This window comes from Pseudogymnoascus verrucosus, assembly GCF_001662655.1.
Source record: "Pseudogymnoascus verrucosus strain UAMH 10579 unplaced genomic scaffold scaffold_8, whole genome shotgun sequence".
Taxonomy (NCBI): Eukaryota; Fungi; Ascomycota; class Leotiomycetes; order Thelebolales; family Thelebolaceae; genus Pseudogymnoascus; species Pseudogymnoascus verrucosus.
In genome coordinates, this window is record NW_017263659.1 from 533,363 (window position 1) to 551,191 (window position 17,829).

At 51.2% G+C, this 17,829-nt stretch overlaps 6 protein-coding genes across 6 annotated transcripts; 2 read left to right on the forward strand and 4 right to left on the reverse strand.

The window, feature by feature from the left end:
* Positions 1-1,050: 1,050 nt before the first annotated feature.
* Positions 1,051-1,679, reverse strand: VE01_02709 (uncharacterized protein; the record flags this gene model as incomplete). Its single annotated transcript, XM_018272215.2, has 2 exons — positions 1,051-1,404; positions 1,471-1,679. The coding sequence occupies 2 exons, from the start codon at positions 1,677-1,679 to the stop codon at positions 1,293-1,295; spliced, it is 321 nt and encodes a 106-aa protein (XP_018132987.1). The 3' UTR covers positions 1,051-1,292.
* Positions 1,680-2,093: 414 nt separating this feature from the next.
* Positions 2,094-4,987, forward strand: PAC1_1 (protein with putative role during mitosis). The gene is made up of 3 exons (XM_018272216.2): positions 2,094-2,513; positions 2,577-2,745; positions 2,832-4,987. The coding sequence occupies exons 1-3, from the start codon at positions 2,476-2,478 to the stop codon at positions 3,996-3,998; spliced, it is 1,374 nt and encodes a 457-aa protein (XP_018132995.1). The 5' UTR covers positions 2,094-2,475; the 3' UTR covers positions 3,999-4,987.
* A 39-nt stretch (positions 4,988-5,026) lies between these two features.
* Positions 5,027-8,030, reverse strand: VE01_02711 (uncharacterized protein). The gene is made up of 4 exons (XM_059463468.1): positions 7,325-8,030; positions 6,366-6,820; positions 5,467-6,309; positions 5,027-5,406 (listed from the first exon to the last, which is right to left on the reverse strand). The coding sequence occupies exons 1-4, from the start codon at positions 7,329-7,331 to the stop codon at positions 5,293-5,295; spliced, it is 1,419 nt and encodes a 472-aa protein (XP_059319928.1). The 5' UTR covers positions 7,332-8,030; the 3' UTR covers positions 5,027-5,292.
* Positions 8,031-8,270: 240 nt separating this feature from the next.
* On the reverse strand, positions 8,271-9,892 carry VE01_02712 (uncharacterized protein). Its single transcript, XM_018272218.2, has one exon. The coding sequence runs from the start codon at positions 9,436-9,438 to the stop codon at positions 8,542-8,544; it is 897 nt and encodes a 298-aa protein (XP_018132993.1). The 5' UTR covers positions 9,439-9,892; the 3' UTR covers positions 8,271-8,541.
* Positions 9,893-10,010: 118 nt separating this feature from the next.
* VE01_02713 (uncharacterized protein) lies at positions 10,011-16,686 on the forward strand. Its single transcript, XM_018272219.2, has 3 exons — positions 10,011-10,567; positions 10,619-16,110; positions 16,165-16,686. The coding sequence occupies exons 1-3, from the start codon at positions 10,276-10,278 to the stop codon at positions 16,441-16,443; spliced, it is 6,063 nt and encodes a 2,020-aa protein (XP_018132992.1). The 5' UTR covers positions 10,011-10,275; the 3' UTR covers positions 16,444-16,686.
* Positions 16,680-17,829, reverse strand: VE01_02714 (uncharacterized protein). The gene has a single exon (XM_018272220.2). The coding sequence runs from the start codon at positions 17,362-17,364 to the stop codon at positions 16,789-16,791; it is 576 nt and encodes a 191-aa protein (XP_018132991.1). The 5' UTR covers positions 17,365-17,829; the 3' UTR covers positions 16,680-16,788.

The window sequence follows — 17,829 nt, forward strand, 5'->3', positions numbered from 1 at the left end:
CCTCGTCCCGTGCTGAAACAGCCACCCAACCAATCGTCCATCCCGAGCCTGTCGCTGCGCTCACGACTTCCCACGCTCGTGACGGCTATATGCCAGCTGGACAGCCGCATGATATACCCAGCTGTGCTGGCCACGAGTTGTGGTGTGGCCGAGGTGTGCTGCGGCGAGGCAACTTTAGGGGGTCAAGACCCTAACCCTCGAACGCTTCATGTGAAGAACGTGCTCGTCCGAGGATGCTCGTGATCGTCAACCCCTGGTCGCGCAATGCAATACTCGAGCACAATCAACGCGCAGATGTTGCACGGAGTACAATCATCCCTTAATCTCCAGACGCTTTGGAGGGGCAGTGCACCGTCTACACCACTTATCCGTTATCGCCAGGTACAAGCGCGCATCGTCCCATGATAGGCTCATTCGAGGCGAGCGCTAAGCGCCCGAATCCTACAGCCCCTCGTTTGACGCTACCCCTCCACGCGTACATCAAGCGCCTACCTCCCCTCCACGATCTCAGCGCTTCGAGCATCCCTTATTTTCCAGTTTATTCTTGTAGAGACAGGCGAGCGTCTTCTCAAACGGCGCTGCGCTTGGGCAGGGTGGGGGCGCTTGATAGTGCCGCATGAACGAGTATTTATAGATTCGGCGCCAAGATTGGACTGTATCACAATGCAACCGTGGTTCTGGAATGTAGGCGGGTGTTTGGAAACAGACTGAGCTCTCTATGCAGAGGGTTTCAGCGTCGTCTGTTTACATCCAGGGAATGGTGATGACTAACTTACACGAGCTCTTAAAGGATATCACTCTGGTATATCGTGAATGACAGCGAAAACCAAAGCCTGAGGACCACGCAGGATGACAATTGATGAAGGTAGGCATTTGTTAAGGGAATTTATACTCTTGGGTTCATTAATATTTGGGTTTTGTGCATTATATCATTGTCTGGTAAAGGGGGGTTGTTTGCTGGTACGTTTAAGAAATAAATTATATCAGATGTTCAAAATATTATATTTTTTTCAATTTTTAAAAGCTACTAATTATTATTCCCTCCTAGTCCGTTGATAATATTTGAGCATCAAAATGAAGCAGCGAGCACAATAGATTATTCCGGTGCTCGAGGATGATATAGAGAAGTACTTTCGACAGGAAAGGAGGCCTGGAATAGCACCATTTTCAGTCACTCCAAGGACTGATCTTGTCACCACACCTCTATCACCACCTCCCGTCACCCCTCTAATCACAACATTGCTGTCACTACACCGCTGTCACCGCCACTACCACCGCCACCGTCCTTACTTCTACGCACACACCAAGACTGCAAACACTCTCTTCTTTCCAATCGCTGTAACCTCAGAGACCATAGAGACCAGAAACCTTTCAATGTCGACTCCAGTAGGAGTCTCTTCTGTCCTAGACCATATTATTAGCCATGCGAGCATAGGTAAGGAAAGCTAGACATACCACTTTGTTGCTTACCTCTTCTCAAGTGAGTGGAGTTGGAAGGCCACAAAGCGGTTCATCCACAATGCTAACAAGTATTCTGTCTTTCGTGAGCCTTCTGCGTTAGTAAGAGTCTTAGACACCTTCTTCAATTTAATGCGATCCCCGAAGGAATGGTTCATGATAGCTTGGATACTGCTGGTGCCGGTGACAAAGAAGGGATTTGGACGCCTCTCAAACCCCATATCAAAGCTGTCGAAGCCATCCTCAACGTCGTTGCAGTTAGATTGTATGATTAGACGCTGTCAAATGACCCTTCACTTTAGAAATTATATTTCCATAAGAGCCTTTCGATTTGCATATTCATTTATCTCCATCTCTTGCTGTCTTGAACATTTGTATTCATATTCATACACTATTCTCCCGCATGTTTTAAGCTAGAATGCCTGGTATTTTTAGTGTGGACACCTAATAAATATAAAATAATTACTATAAGATAGAACTTGCAGTATTTATAAACTTTATCATCTGCAGTGGTAATAGAGTTGAAAATATATATTTTGTTACCTCACGACGCACGTGTAGTTCCAAGCCCTAACGAAAGTGTGTCGTCAACCGCGGGGTAGAAAAAAATATTTATCCACAGCGTCCGTACCTTGCAGGGTTACAGTACGTATATCGCATCGCGTTATCCATTATACTGTCGCGTTTATAAAATTCTATGCCGCCGACCGAAACAACTGAAATACTCTGGCTTGGAGACATTGAACTACGTCGCGGTCGTTGATTGATGTTATCTATCCGACCCCCACCATCCCCTCCTGACTTGTCGACTGCCTCTCAGACATCCATACCGCTCGCTAAGTCAGATATCCCGAAACTTGCATTTCTTGATCAACATCGCGGCTTCTTTCTTGTCTCTTCTGCGCGTTTCTGTTTTTGCATGCGACGATGTCAGCTACTGGAAGGCAACAACTTTAAGAGGGAATTCAAGTGCGAATCCAGCCCTTTGTGATCACCGCCATAAGAACGCCCCTCAGAATGGGCGCCATATTAACGAACCGACAAGCTGAAGAGCTGTACGTTTATCTTATGGGCGATAATAGCTGAAATCTCGATTGATGCTAACTATGTATTCACAGACACAAGTCGATCATTGCATACCTATCAGCAAATAACCTACCAAACACAGCCGCTGCCCTCAGGGAAGAATTGAGTCTCGGAGATGATGTCTACGACGCAGCTACAGCAAAGAAATATGAATCGCTGCTAGAGAAGAAGTGGACAAGCGTCGTCCGGTTACAAAAGAAGGTACGCATAGAATGAAGGGTCTCCCTACAGTCTACCACACTTGACCGCCCCTCTTGGAGATCTCTCTGACCAGCTTCCCATTGCAGATAATGGATCTCGAATCCCGAAATATAGAACTGCAATCCGAAGTCGACAATGCGACGCCTACCTCCTTATCCAAACGGAATCAAGACCCGACAGCTTGGCTTCCAAAAACACCCCCGCGACACACATTGGAATCACACCGAGACACCGTCAACTGCGTTGCTTTCCACCCCATATTCTCCTCCATTGCCTCTGGCTCCGACGACTATACTATCAAGATTTGGGACTGGGAGCTTGGTGAACTAGAGACGACAATCAAGGGCCACACAAGAGCAATTCTGGACCTTGATTATGGCGGGCCAAGAGGTCGTGTGCTGCTGGCATCCTGCAGCTCTGACCTGACTATCAAGCTGTGGGACCCTGCAGATGCCTACAAGAATATCCGGACTTTGCCAGGCCATGACCACAGCGTCAGTGCCGTGCGATTCATACCGTCGGGGTCATCATCTGGGAACTTGCTCGTCAGCGCAAGCAGAGACAAAACCCTAAAGATATGGGACGTCACCACCGGTTACTGCGTGAAGACACTAAACGGCCATTCCGGCTGGATCCGCGCGGTCACCCCCTCCTCTGACGGGCGTTTCCTCCTCTCAACTGGCGACGATATGTCCGCTCGACTGTGGGACATCTCGGCCTCGAATCCAGAAAGCAAGCAGGCCATGTTCGGCCACGAGCACTACAACGAGTGCTGCGCATTGGCGCCGCCTGCCTCGTATCAAAATTTTGCCACCCTGGCTGGACTAAAGAAGCCTCCACCCGCAAGTAGCACTGCCGAGTTCATGGCTACCGGGTCGAGAGACAAGACGATTAGGCTTTGGGATGCTCGCGGGACTTGCCTCATGACGCTTGTTGGCCATGATAATTGGGTGCGGGACCTCATTTTCCACCCAGGCGGGAAATACCTCTTCTCTGTATCGGATGACAAATCGCTGCGGTGCTGGGACTTGAGCCAGCAAGGAAAGTGTGTCAAGATACTTCGGGACGTACACGAGCACTTTGTCACTTGTATACGATGGGCGCCGGGAATTGTTAAAGGGGAGCAAGCGACAGAGGAGCAGAATGGGGGGGCCGTTGGAACGCCGAAGAAAGCGGTGGCGCCTGAAGTTCAGATACGATGTGTGATTGCAACGGGGGGTGTGGATTGCAAGTTGAAGATATTTGCAAACTAAGGCTGCAAAATAATTATGATATCCAGGCCTACAGCATAATACCAAGGAGAGGCTATACCGGAATGAGAGATGGCCAGCCCGAGCCGCGGGAGGGACTAAACGGAGATAAGAAGTGTATCGAATCAACTGTGTCCTTGCAGTGGAAAGCTACTGTGCTAGGAGAGCTTCACGGGGTGATATCACGAAGAATGTACTTGAGAAGGTGGATCAGCCAACTTTGCTTCTGTGCTCTTGGCAATCGTGGAGATGCCTGTGCCAAATAGATGCGTTCAGGACCGATATACTGGATCCCCATCCCCGGAATATACCAGATCAGGACACGCACAGCAAGCCCGCTCCATCGAAAGCCAAGCTTAGTGCAGTTCAGGACTAAGACGATGCAGGGATGGGAACACAGATTAGGATACCAGTGGCTCAGCTCAGAATGAAGTAACGAATAGCTCGAATTCTTGATTGCTGGGATAGAGACTGTGCTTGCAGTGGCTATTGTGGAAGCAACCGTGTCTCCTTCTGTAGCGGTGGGGCAGATGTCTCTTGAGCTTCAAGAGAAGGATTAGACAACTTAGATACAATGATATGCTATAAAAAAGTTGACAAGCGTGGTTTTGGACTCTGGGTGGTTAAGTAGCTGATCTGTCGTTATGTAGTAGTCTACCCCACTACGCCTAGCTTTGCCCCTTTTGCTCTTGATATAAGAGGCATTGTTTGGGATTCTAGGCGATGATGACGATGTTCCGCTCACTATTTAAGACGCAGTATGGCCACGTCCACAAGTTGGCCGAAAGAGTTGTGATAAAGACATTTCAAACTTGGCGGAAGCTTGACACTGGCATTGCACAAAGCCATCACAGGTGATTACGTGGGCACTAAAACTGTTGGCACTTGGACAAGAAGAGTCGGTGCTAACCTCGGTGATGAGAGAAACGCGGCGACAGCACAAGCACGGTGGCGGCAGAAGCCCGTTGACAACAGAAACACGGCGATGGGAGATACACTGGCGATACGCTAATGGACTGATCTCCACTTTTCTCCAACTCTCCTTATTATGTACTAACTAAAAGAAACGATATAGCTACAAGTTGTGTAAAGTGTTCAGGACCTAATAGTACCCATTTCCCACAAACTCCTCCATTGCGCCTCAAATAACCAAACAGCCTCACGGACCCCCTTGTTGCCTTGGGCAATTTAAATTCCCCTGGTTCCTGACCAGAGATCTTGGATAGAGCCCGCAGGGCTCAGCGGTGACGGTATCCTGCCATCGTCTCACGCTGGAAGTTATAAAAAGTATAGTGGTTTAGTCCCACTTGAAGACGCTGCGGACTGCGAGTTTGATGCCCTCTGGCACGTTGGTTGCGTCGTCGGGGTAGACGAGGAAGGCGAGGGCGATGATGAAGTAGAGGCCGAGTAACTTGTCAATGTTAGAAACTGCACATATGTCGAATAATGAAGGGAATAAGGGAGAACTTACCATGGCACCTTCCAGATAATTGCTCTTTCCATCTGCGATCACGTATGAGACAACGAGGACGCTTAGGAAGAATACAACTGTTTCGAAGGTCTCAAAGTGCAGCGTCATTGGCTGACCAATGATCCACCCCAGAACCACCAAGAACGGTGTCACGAGCAGGGCAATCTGCATAGAGCTGCCAACCGCAACACCCATAGCCAGATCCATCTTATCCTTCAGCGCCACCACAATAGCCGTGACGTGCTCGGCGGCGTTACCGACGATAGGGAGCAGGATGAGACCCACAAACGTCTTTGACACGTGAACTTTGGCAACGAGGGCATCGATGCTGTCGACGAGGTAGTCGGCACAGACGGCAACGGCGAGGGTGGTAATGATCAGAACGATGGTTGCAGCCCAAGGGCTCATCTGGGGCTCCTCGGGGTTGTGCTCCTCGTCATCCATCTCGGTGCCGGCCTCGTGCTCGGCGTTAAAAAGGTTGGCGTGGGTGCGGAGCTGGAAGGCGAGATATAGGACGTATAGAATCAGCAGGATGATGGCGGTGCCGCGGGAAAGCAAGAGCATAGTGTCTTCCGTGTTGGCGCTGGACCCGGCGATGACGGTGTAGAGCGTGGCGGGGATGATTAGGGAGGCTGAGGCAAGGATGAGCAGTGACGACATTGTGCCTGCAGCTGTCGAGTTGAACGTCTGCTCGATTCCTTGGACGGTACCGGTGCGCGTGTTGTGGATGCCGCCGGCTACGAAGCAGCAGCCGAGGACGAGGAGGACGTTGGAGAGGATGCTGCCCAGCATGCTGGACTGGACGATGCGGATTTCGCCATTGCGGAGAGCAACGATGCACACCTGGGATTGGGTCAGCATGCATATTTCGGACATCCCTTGTGATAATTATAACGTACAATGAGTTCAACGGCATTGCCAAATGTCGCATTCATCAACCCTCCTAGCGTCTGTCCCAATTTCATAGATATTTCCTCAGTCGCGAATGAGAGAACTGCCGCCAATGGCATGATGGCAAAGAAGTTGAGCGCGAAGACTGTCACTGGATCCCATCCTGACGCACCAGCAAAGATTCCAAGCGGCACGAAGACCAGGAGGACGTTTACGTAGTTGCTCAGCAGCGTAATCTTTGTAATCGTAAACACTGTCGCAGGGTACCGGACCAATGGATTTTCGCTCTGGTCTCCAGGCGTGGAGGACTTCGCAAAGACCGATCTCCATGTATTCTCTCTAGAAGTGTTGATATTGCCATTGAGCAGGCTGGTGCGCTCGTCTTGGGCCGGCATCTCGTCGGTGGCGACTCGTCTGTCGCTGTTCGATGCTGAGCGGATGAAACGCTTGAATGCTGGAGATGCTGCAATTAAAAGTCGACGTCAGCCACCAGTCACTTATAACAGTCCGAGAGATTATTTGTCGGGAGTTGAAAGAAATATCCCCGACTATTCCGCAAACCAGGGCGGTGCTTGGCCATTTTGCGCAGCAGCACTACCACGATAGAGTAGCGGGTAATGAGGCGCTAATCACAACCAGAACTTGAAGCTGGTGGTTGACGTCTTGGTAGAGGACCCACACGATACTGGGAGCAAGTTTCGCAGTTGTATCATAAATCTCTCATAAACTGCTCTAATCACTTGACTAGATGGCCCTCGATAGGATAAAATAAGAGGATTAGGCCTCGTAATTCTCCATGCGGACGAAATAGCTAACGTAAGGACAAAGAGGCTTTGTTGATAGTAGTGGCCGCGAACAGGGCGAACGGACTCCCCACTGGGGAATTGCAGCCCCGCCCGCTAGCACTTCCCTTACAAAGCCAATCACAACATATCCGTAGAGTTGGGTTTGCGTAGGGGGAACTTACAGGCCATATTGGATTCGCTGCAAGGGAACGATCGGGGTTGCGATTTAGGCTCAGTCGTTGCGCGGGGAACACCTGGGAGCTGCTGCGCCTCGTTGGTTTGCGAAGTCGTCGGAGTTTGGAGACGGGCACGGAGCGGGGTGTTTATTGATGATATATCAACGGCAGGCGCCCAAGCAATTGACTAGGCTCTGTCTGATGCGTATTGCAGAGTACCATGGGTGTATTGGTTCAGGAGAGGGCCTGAGTCGCGACAGGGTCTTGTGGGAGAATGACGTTGCGAGAGTTGGGTTTCACCGCGTAGATGAAGCTCCGTCCCGTCAGGTATGTACTCAGAGCGGATCGGCGAATGGAGAGAGGAGTTTGCCTCAGTGGCTATGACAGCCAAGAAGTTGAAATTGAAGTTGATTGATGTCCCTCTGTCGATGTGGATCGTAATGTTAAAGGGCTTATGACGGGAGGGAGAAGAGGTAGAGTTGTAGGAGAAATGGCGACCGCGCTCAATAGACCAACAGCAAGTCTGGGTGGGGACGACTTCAGCTTGCCAGGTCCATAAAGCTTGGACGATCAGTTTGTTTGTTGCTGGGCGCTTGGAAAGTGGGGTGTCGATGGATCCACTGCACAGTCCACTTTCCTGCCAACATCTAGGCCGCACGGCGTCTGTTACGTCGACTGTACAGTACAGTACAGATTTCCGTCGATGTGTGTGTAGTGCTGCACTTGCATAAAGCTCATACAGGCCCCTCGCAGCTTAAGCTTTCAGCTCCCCTTGTCAGTTCTGCGTTATTTCACACTGGCATAGCCACACTTGGCGTTTGTTGGCAATGGAATGTGACGGCATGGGAAGCTGGAACGCCGGATATTTCACACAGGCGTCAAACGGGCTGGGGCGTATTGGTGGAACACAACAACGCTCTCCTACAGGCACGGGGAAATGTTTTGGCATGAAAGGGACACAGACATTCACAACATGTATCACAGCAGCTCCCGGGATGAGAGACGTCTGAGGATCCGAATCCATTTATTGGTATCTATAGTATACTTTTTGCTGTCTGTTGCTCTGTAGCACTATGTGCCACCCCCAGACAATCATATTTGATAAACTTTCCCGAACGCCGTCGCTAATGCCAAAAGCTATTGGAGTCCCTCGAATCCATCCCGCGCAGAATCGATACTCCTCTGTGATCCAATGAGCTAGGTATACCCCATAGACCATCCTTTCAGCCTCTCAAGTGGTCAAAATCTCTCAGCAGATGCTCCATATGAACATTAGTAGTCCGGCCACCCTTCCTCGGCGGCCTCTTCTTCTTATCCTTCGCCTTTGGTGGTGCCTTCACCCGCTTGCTTGGGTCCTCGCTGGCAGGCTTTTGACCGGCCTCGATGAGCTTCCTAACGAGGTCATCCGGATCTGCCAGTTCAATGCGGTGCCACATAGTCTCAAATTCGGGTTCAACAGGATGGCGTAGCGTAGGGTCATCGGCCCAAACCATGCGGGCGTGTCCATCTTTCTTTGTTCGGGTGACCAGCAAACGATGCTGCTTCTCCAACTCAGTGATAGCATCCTCACAATCTGGCCAGCCGTCCTTGAGCTCCTTCACTGAGACACCCTGAGCATCCGCCTTCCTCTGTAAATACGCCAGAAGCTGATCTTTCGTTCGCACATTTATGATAGGTCTGTGCTGGAACTTGCCAGAATCCCACGCCTGTACTTTCTTCTTTGGGTCCGGAATCCATTCTAGCCGTCCGTGTTTCCGAAGAATCGCAGCCAGAGTACGTTTTTGCTGATCAGGAAGGCCCATAAATGACATATACTCAAGAATTTCCTTGAAGCTTTTCGGCTCTCCCTTCTTCTTCAAAAATTCAATAATGTATGTGACTTGTGTGTATGAATCGCTGCCATAGCCGGTTTCCGACGGCTGAGAGTAGACGACTGGCAGGGTCTCGCGCTTGCGCTTCTGATCTTTAGAGCTCGGAGACGGGGTGGACTGGCTCGCTGGTGATGGAGATGGAACAGATGTAGACGTTGCTGCAATGGTGCGCTTGTTGGAGACCCTCGAGGCAGCTCCCTGCACATTGCTTTTGAATGCATTCTGCGCCTTGTCGAGGTATGAAGACATCTTTGCCGTCGGATATGGAAGTGAGCGAAAGATGAATATGCCGCAATTTCGGTATGCTAACTCGTCGAGGGCGCTTTGGGCGGTTGGGACCAAGGTCTCTCAAAGCCGAGGGCTTGATGTGCCTGGGGGTGGGGGAGGTTGTTTCCGCCCAAGTTCGCTTCAGACTCTCAAGCTTGAGAAGCCAGCCTCTCTCGAATCGAAAAGTTTATAATATGCACACACGTAGGCTTATGGAAGAAGATGAAGATTCGCTGGTGACCCGTTCGTGAAGAAGATCGACGTTGACAGACGAAGTGTCAAATCCGCCTGTTGGTAGTTGGTCTGCCGAGTTGGAACAGGGTGGAGGACTCCGATAAGAGTCAGAGTCTGCCAGATGGCGTCGTATGAAGTGTAACTGAAAGTAGTGCTCGTAATAGACGTGAGTTCTTATAGAGCCTGTCGTAAGATAGTTGTGTCGTAGAGATTGAAGCCAAAGAAGGCTGGCTAGAGCCGCCTAGAGCTGCAGCCTCGCCAAATCGCGCTAGTGGAGCTTTCGACGCAACTGTTTACCGAAGGGCATACCAGCATCACAAAGGGAACCTCACTTCGAAAGCGCAAACCTGCCCTCACCATCGACAAACAGCGATCTAAGAGTGCTGGACACTGGCATTCGGGTCGCATGATGCTGGACTAGTGACAAACTTATTTTGTCTAGGAAGCATCCATTGGTTACTCGCCAGTCTCACGATTCAACCACCTCACCTCAGACTACCGTCTCCAAGCACCACGCGAAAAATATTCCGATATATGCTCCTGGCTTGAGGTTTTTACGTCTCCTCTGGGGGGCCTGTACTGAATATGGCGGCCGCCACGGTGGATATAGGGTTCCTCTCTGGATACCTGAACCTACCACAACCGTCACTAACAGAGGCTCTGGACTCACCAACCACGGAGCTTGTCAACGCTGTCCTTCTTGCTGTCAGCACCAAGGCTCGTGAACACCAGGAGCTTGAAGCAGATAAACACCAGGTCGATACAGAGTTGGAAGCGGCCATACTTGGCTCAGAAGCCAGAACGAAAGACCTACAGCAAACCGCGGATAAGGCCCTGAAGGAAGCAAATGAACTCCGAGAGAAGCTTGCCGCTGAAGGTACAATTAACCTAACAACTCTTGCGAACAGCTAGCTAACGGACTTGATAGAAACCGCACGCGTTTCACTCGACACCGAGCTTCAACAACTTAAATCCTCGTCATTCACTTCATCATCAGAAGCCGACAGCCTGCGCGCTCGCATTACCAGTCTCGAAGGCGCCAACCGCGATACCCTCTCAATTGTGGCATCAAAGAGTGCTGCAAACGATTCACTTGCACAAGATCTCCAGAAACAACACCAGAAGGGCCTGGAGCTAAGCCAACAAGTATCGACGTTGCAGCAATCAGTACAAAACGCAAACTCAGCTCTGTCAAGCGCTAAATTCCGCGAGCAAAATGTGCAGCAGGAACTCGAGCAGGCCAAGAGGAACAACGAATGGCTTGACAACGAACTGAAGACGAAAAGCGCAGAGTCCTTGAAACTCCGCAAGGAGAAGGGTGCACGGATCGCAGAACTACAACGACAAAACGAAGAAGTCACCGCCAATTTGGAAGCTGCGAAGCGCACCGAGACTGCACTGCGCACTCGACTTGAGGAGGTGCAGAAGAAGGCAGAGGAGTCCCTGGCTAAGGTTCAACAGCTCCAGGAAATTGCCGCAAACACAGAAGAAGGGTTCAGACAGGAGCTAGAGAGTTCAAGGCGTCTCGCCGAGCTTCAGACGCAGCGAACCGAGACCCAAACCAACAGATTGAACGATCTAGAGGCGCAACTGGATAAAGCAAAGGATGATTTGGCGGCAGAGGTAGCAAGGCACCAACAAGATGCTGAGGCAGACTCCCAGGAGCGAGACAGGCTAGAGCACCGTATCGCAGAGCTCGAAGCTGAAGTTGATCGACTCGAGGCTGCTGCATCTGCCACATACCCTGCCTCTGTTCCAGGAACTCCAAGACAGGGCCTCAATGGCTTATTCCGAAGTGGTTCACCAGGTGTTTTTGCAACGCCTGGCTCGACAAGGAAGTCTACCATTACTGCAACACAAGCAATTGAAGAGCTGTACAAGGTTAAGGGTCAATTAGCGACTGAACGACGAAGAACCGAGCGCCTTACAGCTGAAATGGAGGATATGATGCAGGGTCTTGAGGCAAAGCAGCCTGAAATCGAGGAAATGCAACATGAGCACGAACGCCTCCAACAAGAGATCGTCGAGATGTCTAAATTCGTCGACGTGACCGGCAAGGAAAGGGATAGGGCGAAGAAGGATGCAAGAAAGGCTCTCAGCGAAGCCAAGACATCCCAGGCTGAGTTGGAGATCCTCCGACAGCAGTTGCGCGATCTCAGTGTCCAAGTAAAGATGCTCCTATGCGACTTGGATGCCCAGCAAAGAGGAATGGACTCCTTAACAGGGCCAGAGCGCATGCAGTTGGAGCGTCTGGCACGCGGCGAAGTCAGTGAAGACGCCCTTCAAGGTCTCACTGACACGGACAAATTTATCAGCCAACGCCTCACAGTGTTCCGAAGTGTAAGCGATTTACAGGATAAGAACCTCGAGCTACTGACCCTCACAAGAGAGCTCGGCGCAAAGATGGAGAGTGAGGAGGCTCTTGCCGAGAAGCACAAGGCCTCGCAAGACCATGAGATGGTGCAGCAACTGGAAAGGAAGGTCGAGCAATGTAATGACGAGATCCGTTCCCTGGTTGCCAGGTCCGAAAGCTACATCAAGGAGAGAGATATGTTCCGACGTATGTTGCAGCACCGTGGTCAGCTACCTCCGAACTCTGACCTCGAATCTGTTTTCGGCCAATCCGTCAATGGCGAGGTCGTAACCAGTGTCGAGACTCCAAACGCGAAGGACAGTGCCAATTACGCAACTCTGTTGCGCGAACTCCAGAGCCATTTCGACCAATACCGTGAGGAGCAGTCTATTGATCGCCGAACTATGAAAGAGCAGGCAGGAAAACTTGCGTCGGAGAAGTCTGCACTGCAGTCTGAGATTGCCAAAATCAACAGCCAACTTACACTCGCCAACGAGCGTTACGAAATGCTTCACGCTAACTACGCCATGCTCCAAAACGAAAACGGTGAGCTTCAAAAGCGCTCTCAAGTTCTTTCTGAAAGCGCAGCGAAGCAGGATCTTAGGACCCAGCAGGTTGCGGAGGACTTGATCGAGGCAAAGGGACTTGTCGAGAGTATGAGAAACGACATTGCCAATCTCAAGGCCGAGAAGAAGCTGTGGACTGAAATTCAAGGACGTCTCAACGAAGACAACAACAATCTGATGAACGAACGAAGCCAGCTTAACACTCTGCTCGCCAAACAGCAAAACCTACAAAACGAACGCGAACTGACAGAATCCGAGTCGAGACGTAGATTGCAGACGCAACTCGAGACTCTCGAGTCGGAGCTTTCTGCGACAAAACGGAAACTGAGCGATGAAGTCGAGGACAACAAGAAGGCTCAATTACGGAAAGAATACGACACTCAACAAAGCCAGAAGCGCATCGACGAGCTTGCTACCTCATTAAGCACGATCCGCGAGGAGTTGGTTGCAGCAAAAACCACTCGCGATCACCTTCAAACGCGCGTTGATGAGCTGACAATTGAGCTGAAGAGCGCTGAGGAGCGTGTTGAGGTCCTTCAACCGAGACCAACCCCGCGACCGGGAGCTAACGGTACAACCGCTGGTGACGAGCAGGCAGAGCAGGATGCCATCAGCAGAGAGCAAGAGTTGGGCATCGAAGTTTCAGAACTTAAGAGAGATCTCGAATTGGCGAAATCGGAGCTTGAGAACGCAAAGACCCAGACCGAACAATACAAGGGCATTAGCCAGTCTTCAGAAGAGGACCTCCAGAAGTTCCAAGAATCCCAAGAGGAGTATCAACAGGAGATGGACAAGATTATCGAGGAGAAGGATGCCAAGATCCGAGAATTGCAGCAGCGTGTTGATGATCTCTCTACTGAGTTGAGCACCACGGATACTGAGCTCAACAATCTTCGCAACGAGAAGGCTGAGACCGCCCGCCGTACTGCGGAGGATAAGGCTGTATTGGAAGCGGAGATTACGCGGTTGAAGGACGAGGATGAGCGACACACTCTCGCCTTGCAGTTCCACCAGCAAGACTTGCGAGCCCAGGCGGAGATTGCGACAAAGGCACAGCAAGACTACGAAAACGAACTTGTTAAGCATGCCGATGCCGCCCGACTTCTACAGGAATTGCGCACTAGTTACAATGTGCTGAAGTCAGAGTCAGCAGGCCTCAAATCTGAGGCAGAATCAGCAAAGGTGACTCTGAGCCAAAGTCAGGCCTCATGGGAGGAGCGACGAAACCAATTTGAGAAGGAGCTCCAGGAGCTGCGCCGCCGGAAGGACGATATTTCTTCCCAAAACACAATTCTCTTGCAGCAGTTCGAAAGCGTTAGTGCGCAAGTCACGGCTCTGCAACAAAGCCGCGCTGCCGCAGCTGAAAATGGCGACGCGGAAACTGCAGAGGCGACAGCGACTTCAGATAAGACAGTTGAAGGCCTCCGTGAGCTCATCACATACCTTAGACGTGACAAGGAAATCGTCGATGTACAATACGAGCTTTCCATCCAAGAATCTAAGCGCCTCAAGCAGCAATTCGACTATGCCCAATCCCAACTCGACGAAGCCAGACTCAAGTTGGATCAGGAAAGGCGTGCCCAAGCCGATGGGTCCCGCAGCAACTTGGCTCATAAAGACCTCATGGAGAAGATTAACGAGCTTAACCTCTTCCGCGAGAGTAGCATTACTCTCCGCAATGAGGCCCGACAAGCCCAAGCCCAACTGGCAGACAAGACAAAGCAAGTCGAGGAGCTTATGGAGAAGATCCAGCCCCTGGAGAACAAGGTCCGGGAGCTTGAGAATGCCAAGGAGATGCAAGATGGCGAGGTGAAGCTCTTACAAGAAGACCGTGACCGCTGGCAGAAGAGGAACCAAGAGATCCTCTCGAAGTACGACCGTATCGACCCCGCTGAGATGGAGCAGTTGAAGGCTTCGCTGGCTTCGCTTCAGGCTGAGCGTGATGCACTTACAACCGACCAACAGCCACTTCAGGAGAAGGTGCAGACGTTGGAGGGCGAGAAGGCGCAGTGGCAGGTGTCGCGCCAGAAGCTGATCGAACAGGCGAAGGAGCGTTCGCGTGTACTTACTAAGGAGAAGAACGAGCGAGTTGCCGAACGCACTGCTGAGAGAGATGCTGCGATTCAGGAGAAGGAGGCGCTCGAACAGCAGCTGTCAACCGTCCAACAGCAACTGAACACTTCCATACAGGAGAGACAGGCTCTGGAGGAGCAGTTGACACGCATGAAAGCCGAGAGTGAAGCTAACAAGGAGGATGCCACGGCAGCACCCACTACTGATGCCACTGACAGCGCAAACCAGCCGCAGGTTGCTACTGAACAGAATGCTGCGGTTGACCAACAACTCGACGCGGTTCGCAAAGAGCTTGAGGTTGCAAGGAAAGAGAAGGAAGACGTCGAAGCACAACTTGCAAATATCCGCCAAGAACTTGAGACCGCTCGAACTGAAAGAGATCAAGCCGCAGCTAGAGCAGCTCAAGCCGAAGCAGCAAAGCCTGCACCGCAAGCCGATACTTCAATGGATAGTACAGAGGAAGGCCAGGTGGATGAAACTGCTCCATCAAAGCCCACCGACGATGAACGCAAAGCCCTTGAAGAACGCACTCTTGCTGCCGAAACCAGGCTTCAGCAACTCGAGGAGTCTGTCGAAGCTACACTCAAGCAGAGATCCGAGAAGATGAAGACAGCACTCAACAAGAAGCTCGCCGAATCAAGAGACACTACCAAGGCTGCTCTCGAAGCGGAATATGCTCTCAAACTTGAGCAAGAAAGAAAAATATGGCTCGCCGAACAAGGCGCTACTGAGCCAAAGGTGCCGGCCACTCCGAAGACTGAAAGTGCTCCAGAGGCTGCACCGCCAGCTACTCCCTCAACACCATCGGCAAAACCTCCTACTCCAATGGGCGAACTCACCAACCTCACCGATGAACAAGTGCGGACTCTTCTCACCACAAACGCCACACTGAAGAATATTTTCACTGGAAACATCAGGAAAAAGATTGAAGAGCAGACCAAGAAATTGAAGGAAGAGTTCGAGAAGGAGAAGGAAGAGGTTGTGAAGAAGGCTGATGAAGCAAAGACTAAGGCTGTAATCATGGAGGGCAAAAAATCAGAGCTAAAAATCAACTTGACCAACAACAAGGTTAAGATGGCTGCAGCTAAACTGGAGGTCGTCGAGAAAGCTGCTACTGACACGCCTGACAAGCCTGTTGGCGAAGTTTGGGAGATTGCCAAGAACGCGAAGCCGCCGCCCAATGTCGTCCCTGCCCCGGCACCGACTCCAGCCGCTGGCTCTGCTATCCCTACTCCAGGTGCCAAACCTGAGGGAGCTCCAGCCGCGTCCGGCATTCGAGCACCGTCTGTTTCTGTTCCAGGAACATCGCAAGGCTCGCGTCCATCGACCCCCTCTACCCAACAACCCCAGGCAGCGCCGGCAGCTACGACTCCACAAGGCCCGGCTCAAGCCAATACTGCTCAGGCACAAGGTTCAAACATACCTGCTGTAAGTCTTACTTCTACTATATCCCGGTCTGGTCCTAAACTGACCTCTGTCCAGCCGTCTGGAATACCATCAGCACCAGGAGGGCCCCGTACTGGTCTTCCTGTACCTAGAGGCGGCGGCGCTCCACGCGGAAGAGGTGCGTACCAAGCGCCTCGCGGACAGAGCGGCATTGGGCGCGGGAGAGGTGGAGGTCAGAACCAAAGAGGCGGAATGAACGCTGGTGCTCCAACATTTGCTCCAAATGCTGGAACCAAGCGACCGCATGACGATGGTGGAGGCGTAGGACAGCAGAAGCGGATGAGAGGTGGTGGTGGCGGTGGTGGTGGACAATAAGGGTGATTTGCAATGGTAATATGGAGAAGGGGGGATGGTATTTGGAAGGAAACTGGACTTGACGTGCATTTCATTTGTTGCTATGTATTATATTGTGTTGCATAGTTTACGTGGGCTGGCTGGCTATATTGAGCATTGGCTTAGGCTCAGGCGTATGAATGGGGAGGGGAAGCTTTGGTTGGGACTGAGAAAATGGAGCCCACGGTGGTGGATGGAAAATAAATACAATTAAGGACTTCAAAGCACTTCTGATCGAATTTGAGCTGAATAATCGCCCTTCTTATATATAACCTGGGTATACCGAACCTCGCCCATCCACCATACATGCACCGCCTAACATGCTGTTTACATGAATTTCTCAGGCTTGCTGGTCACCAGCTTCCTCAACACCTCCACATGCCTCCTTGTACTCTTTAACTTCGCCTCATCGCTTTCAGTTTTATCAATCCTTCGCAGCCCTTCACCGAACAACACTGTGTAGTCTTCTAGAACCTCGCCAGCTGCGACTTCGCAGAACGCTCCGATACGGCAGAATTTCCCTATCTTGGCCCCAGCACCGACGCGTGTGTTCGCCTCAATGTGTGTACCGTCCCCAACGTGAGAAGCCTCGACGACCGCACCAATGTCTATTGTGACGTTATCGCCTATGGTGACGCCCGGGAACTTGGGGTCTGCGGCTGCTTTTGGGACGGAGAGTAGGCCGATCGAGGCTCGTTCGGATATTATGCACATTGAGCCGATGGAAACGGGTCCATGAGTGGAGATAAGGCGCGCGCGGGGTTGGATAATCGAGTAGCTGCGTATTAAGATGGGCTGGGTCCCTATGAGGACGGCGATGTCGGAAATGGTTATCGATGAGGAGAAGGAGACGGGTGGCTTTGGGGCGGAAGAGCCTGGTGCAGCGGGGCGCTTGGTTGACATTATGGCGGGGAGAACGAGGAATCGAAGCCCTTGAGAGGTGGTATAACCGTAACAGCAGGTGCAATTCGCAGGACCTGGGAGTTCTGAAGTATGAGAGTTGCTTGATAGCTTGCTATGTGTTCATTGTGGTAATTCGTGGGAAGGTCCTTCGTTCTCTGTGGTGGATGCTCTCGCGAGCCCCTAGAAACTGATACCGGGGGAAGTGAAGTGAGTGTTGTTGTAAATATTTTTATTGGGGAATTTCTAGTATATAGAATAAACAGGTAGGTTATTGTGTCAATGAAACAGAGAGATGTGGTTTACCTTCAATATTTTGTTCCCAAAATACTCTACAGACCGAAAGTCGACGTAGGTGACTGTAATCCTGGTAAATGTCGGTTGATGTTGTGAGGGTTGAGCGCGCTACCACCGTAGCCGCACCAGCCAATCATGGAAGCGGATTATCAATGAAGCTCGAATTCCAAT

Bases quoted from the DNA above. Each gene is read 5' to 3' on its own strand.
- VE01_02713 (XM_018272219.2), top strand. From the start codon at position 10,276: ATGGCGGCCGCCACGGTGGATATAGGGTTCCTCTCTGGATACCTGAAC. The intron at 10,568-10,618 runs GTACAATTAACC...CGGACTTGATAG, and splicing joins AGAGAAGCTTGCCGCTGAAG to AAACCGCACGCGTTTCACTC. The intron at 16,111-16,164 runs GTAAGTCTTACT...ACCTCTGTCCAG, and splicing joins AAGGTTCAAACATACCTGCT to CCGTCTGGAATACCATCAGC.
- VE01_02711 (XM_059463468.1), bottom strand. The intron at 6,310-6,365 runs GTACGTTATAAT...ACCCAATCCCAG, and splicing joins GCAATGCCGTTGAACTCATT to GTGTGCATCGTTGCTCTCCG. The intron at 5,407-5,466 runs GTAAGTTCTCCC...AACATTGACAAG, and splicing joins ATTATCTGGAAGGTGCCATG to TTACTCGGCCTCTACTTCAT.
- PAC1_1 (XM_018272216.2), top strand. From the start codon at position 2,476: ATGGGCGCCATATTAACGAACCGACAAGCTGAAGAGCT. The intron at 2,514-2,576 runs GTACGTTTATCT...ATGTATTCACAG, and splicing joins AACCGACAAGCTGAAGAGCT to ACACAAGTCGATCATTGCAT. The intron at 2,746-2,831 runs GTACGCATAGAA...TTCCCATTGCAG, and splicing joins TCGTCCGGTTACAAAAGAAG to ATAATGGATCTCGAATCCCG.
- VE01_02714 (XM_018272220.2), bottom strand. From the start codon at position 17,364: ATGTCAACCAAGCGCCCCGCTGCACCAGGCTCTTCCGCCCCAAAGCCA.
- VE01_02712 (XM_018272218.2), bottom strand. From the start codon at position 9,438: ATGTCTTCATACCTCGACAAGGCGCAGAATGCATTCAAAAGCAATGTG.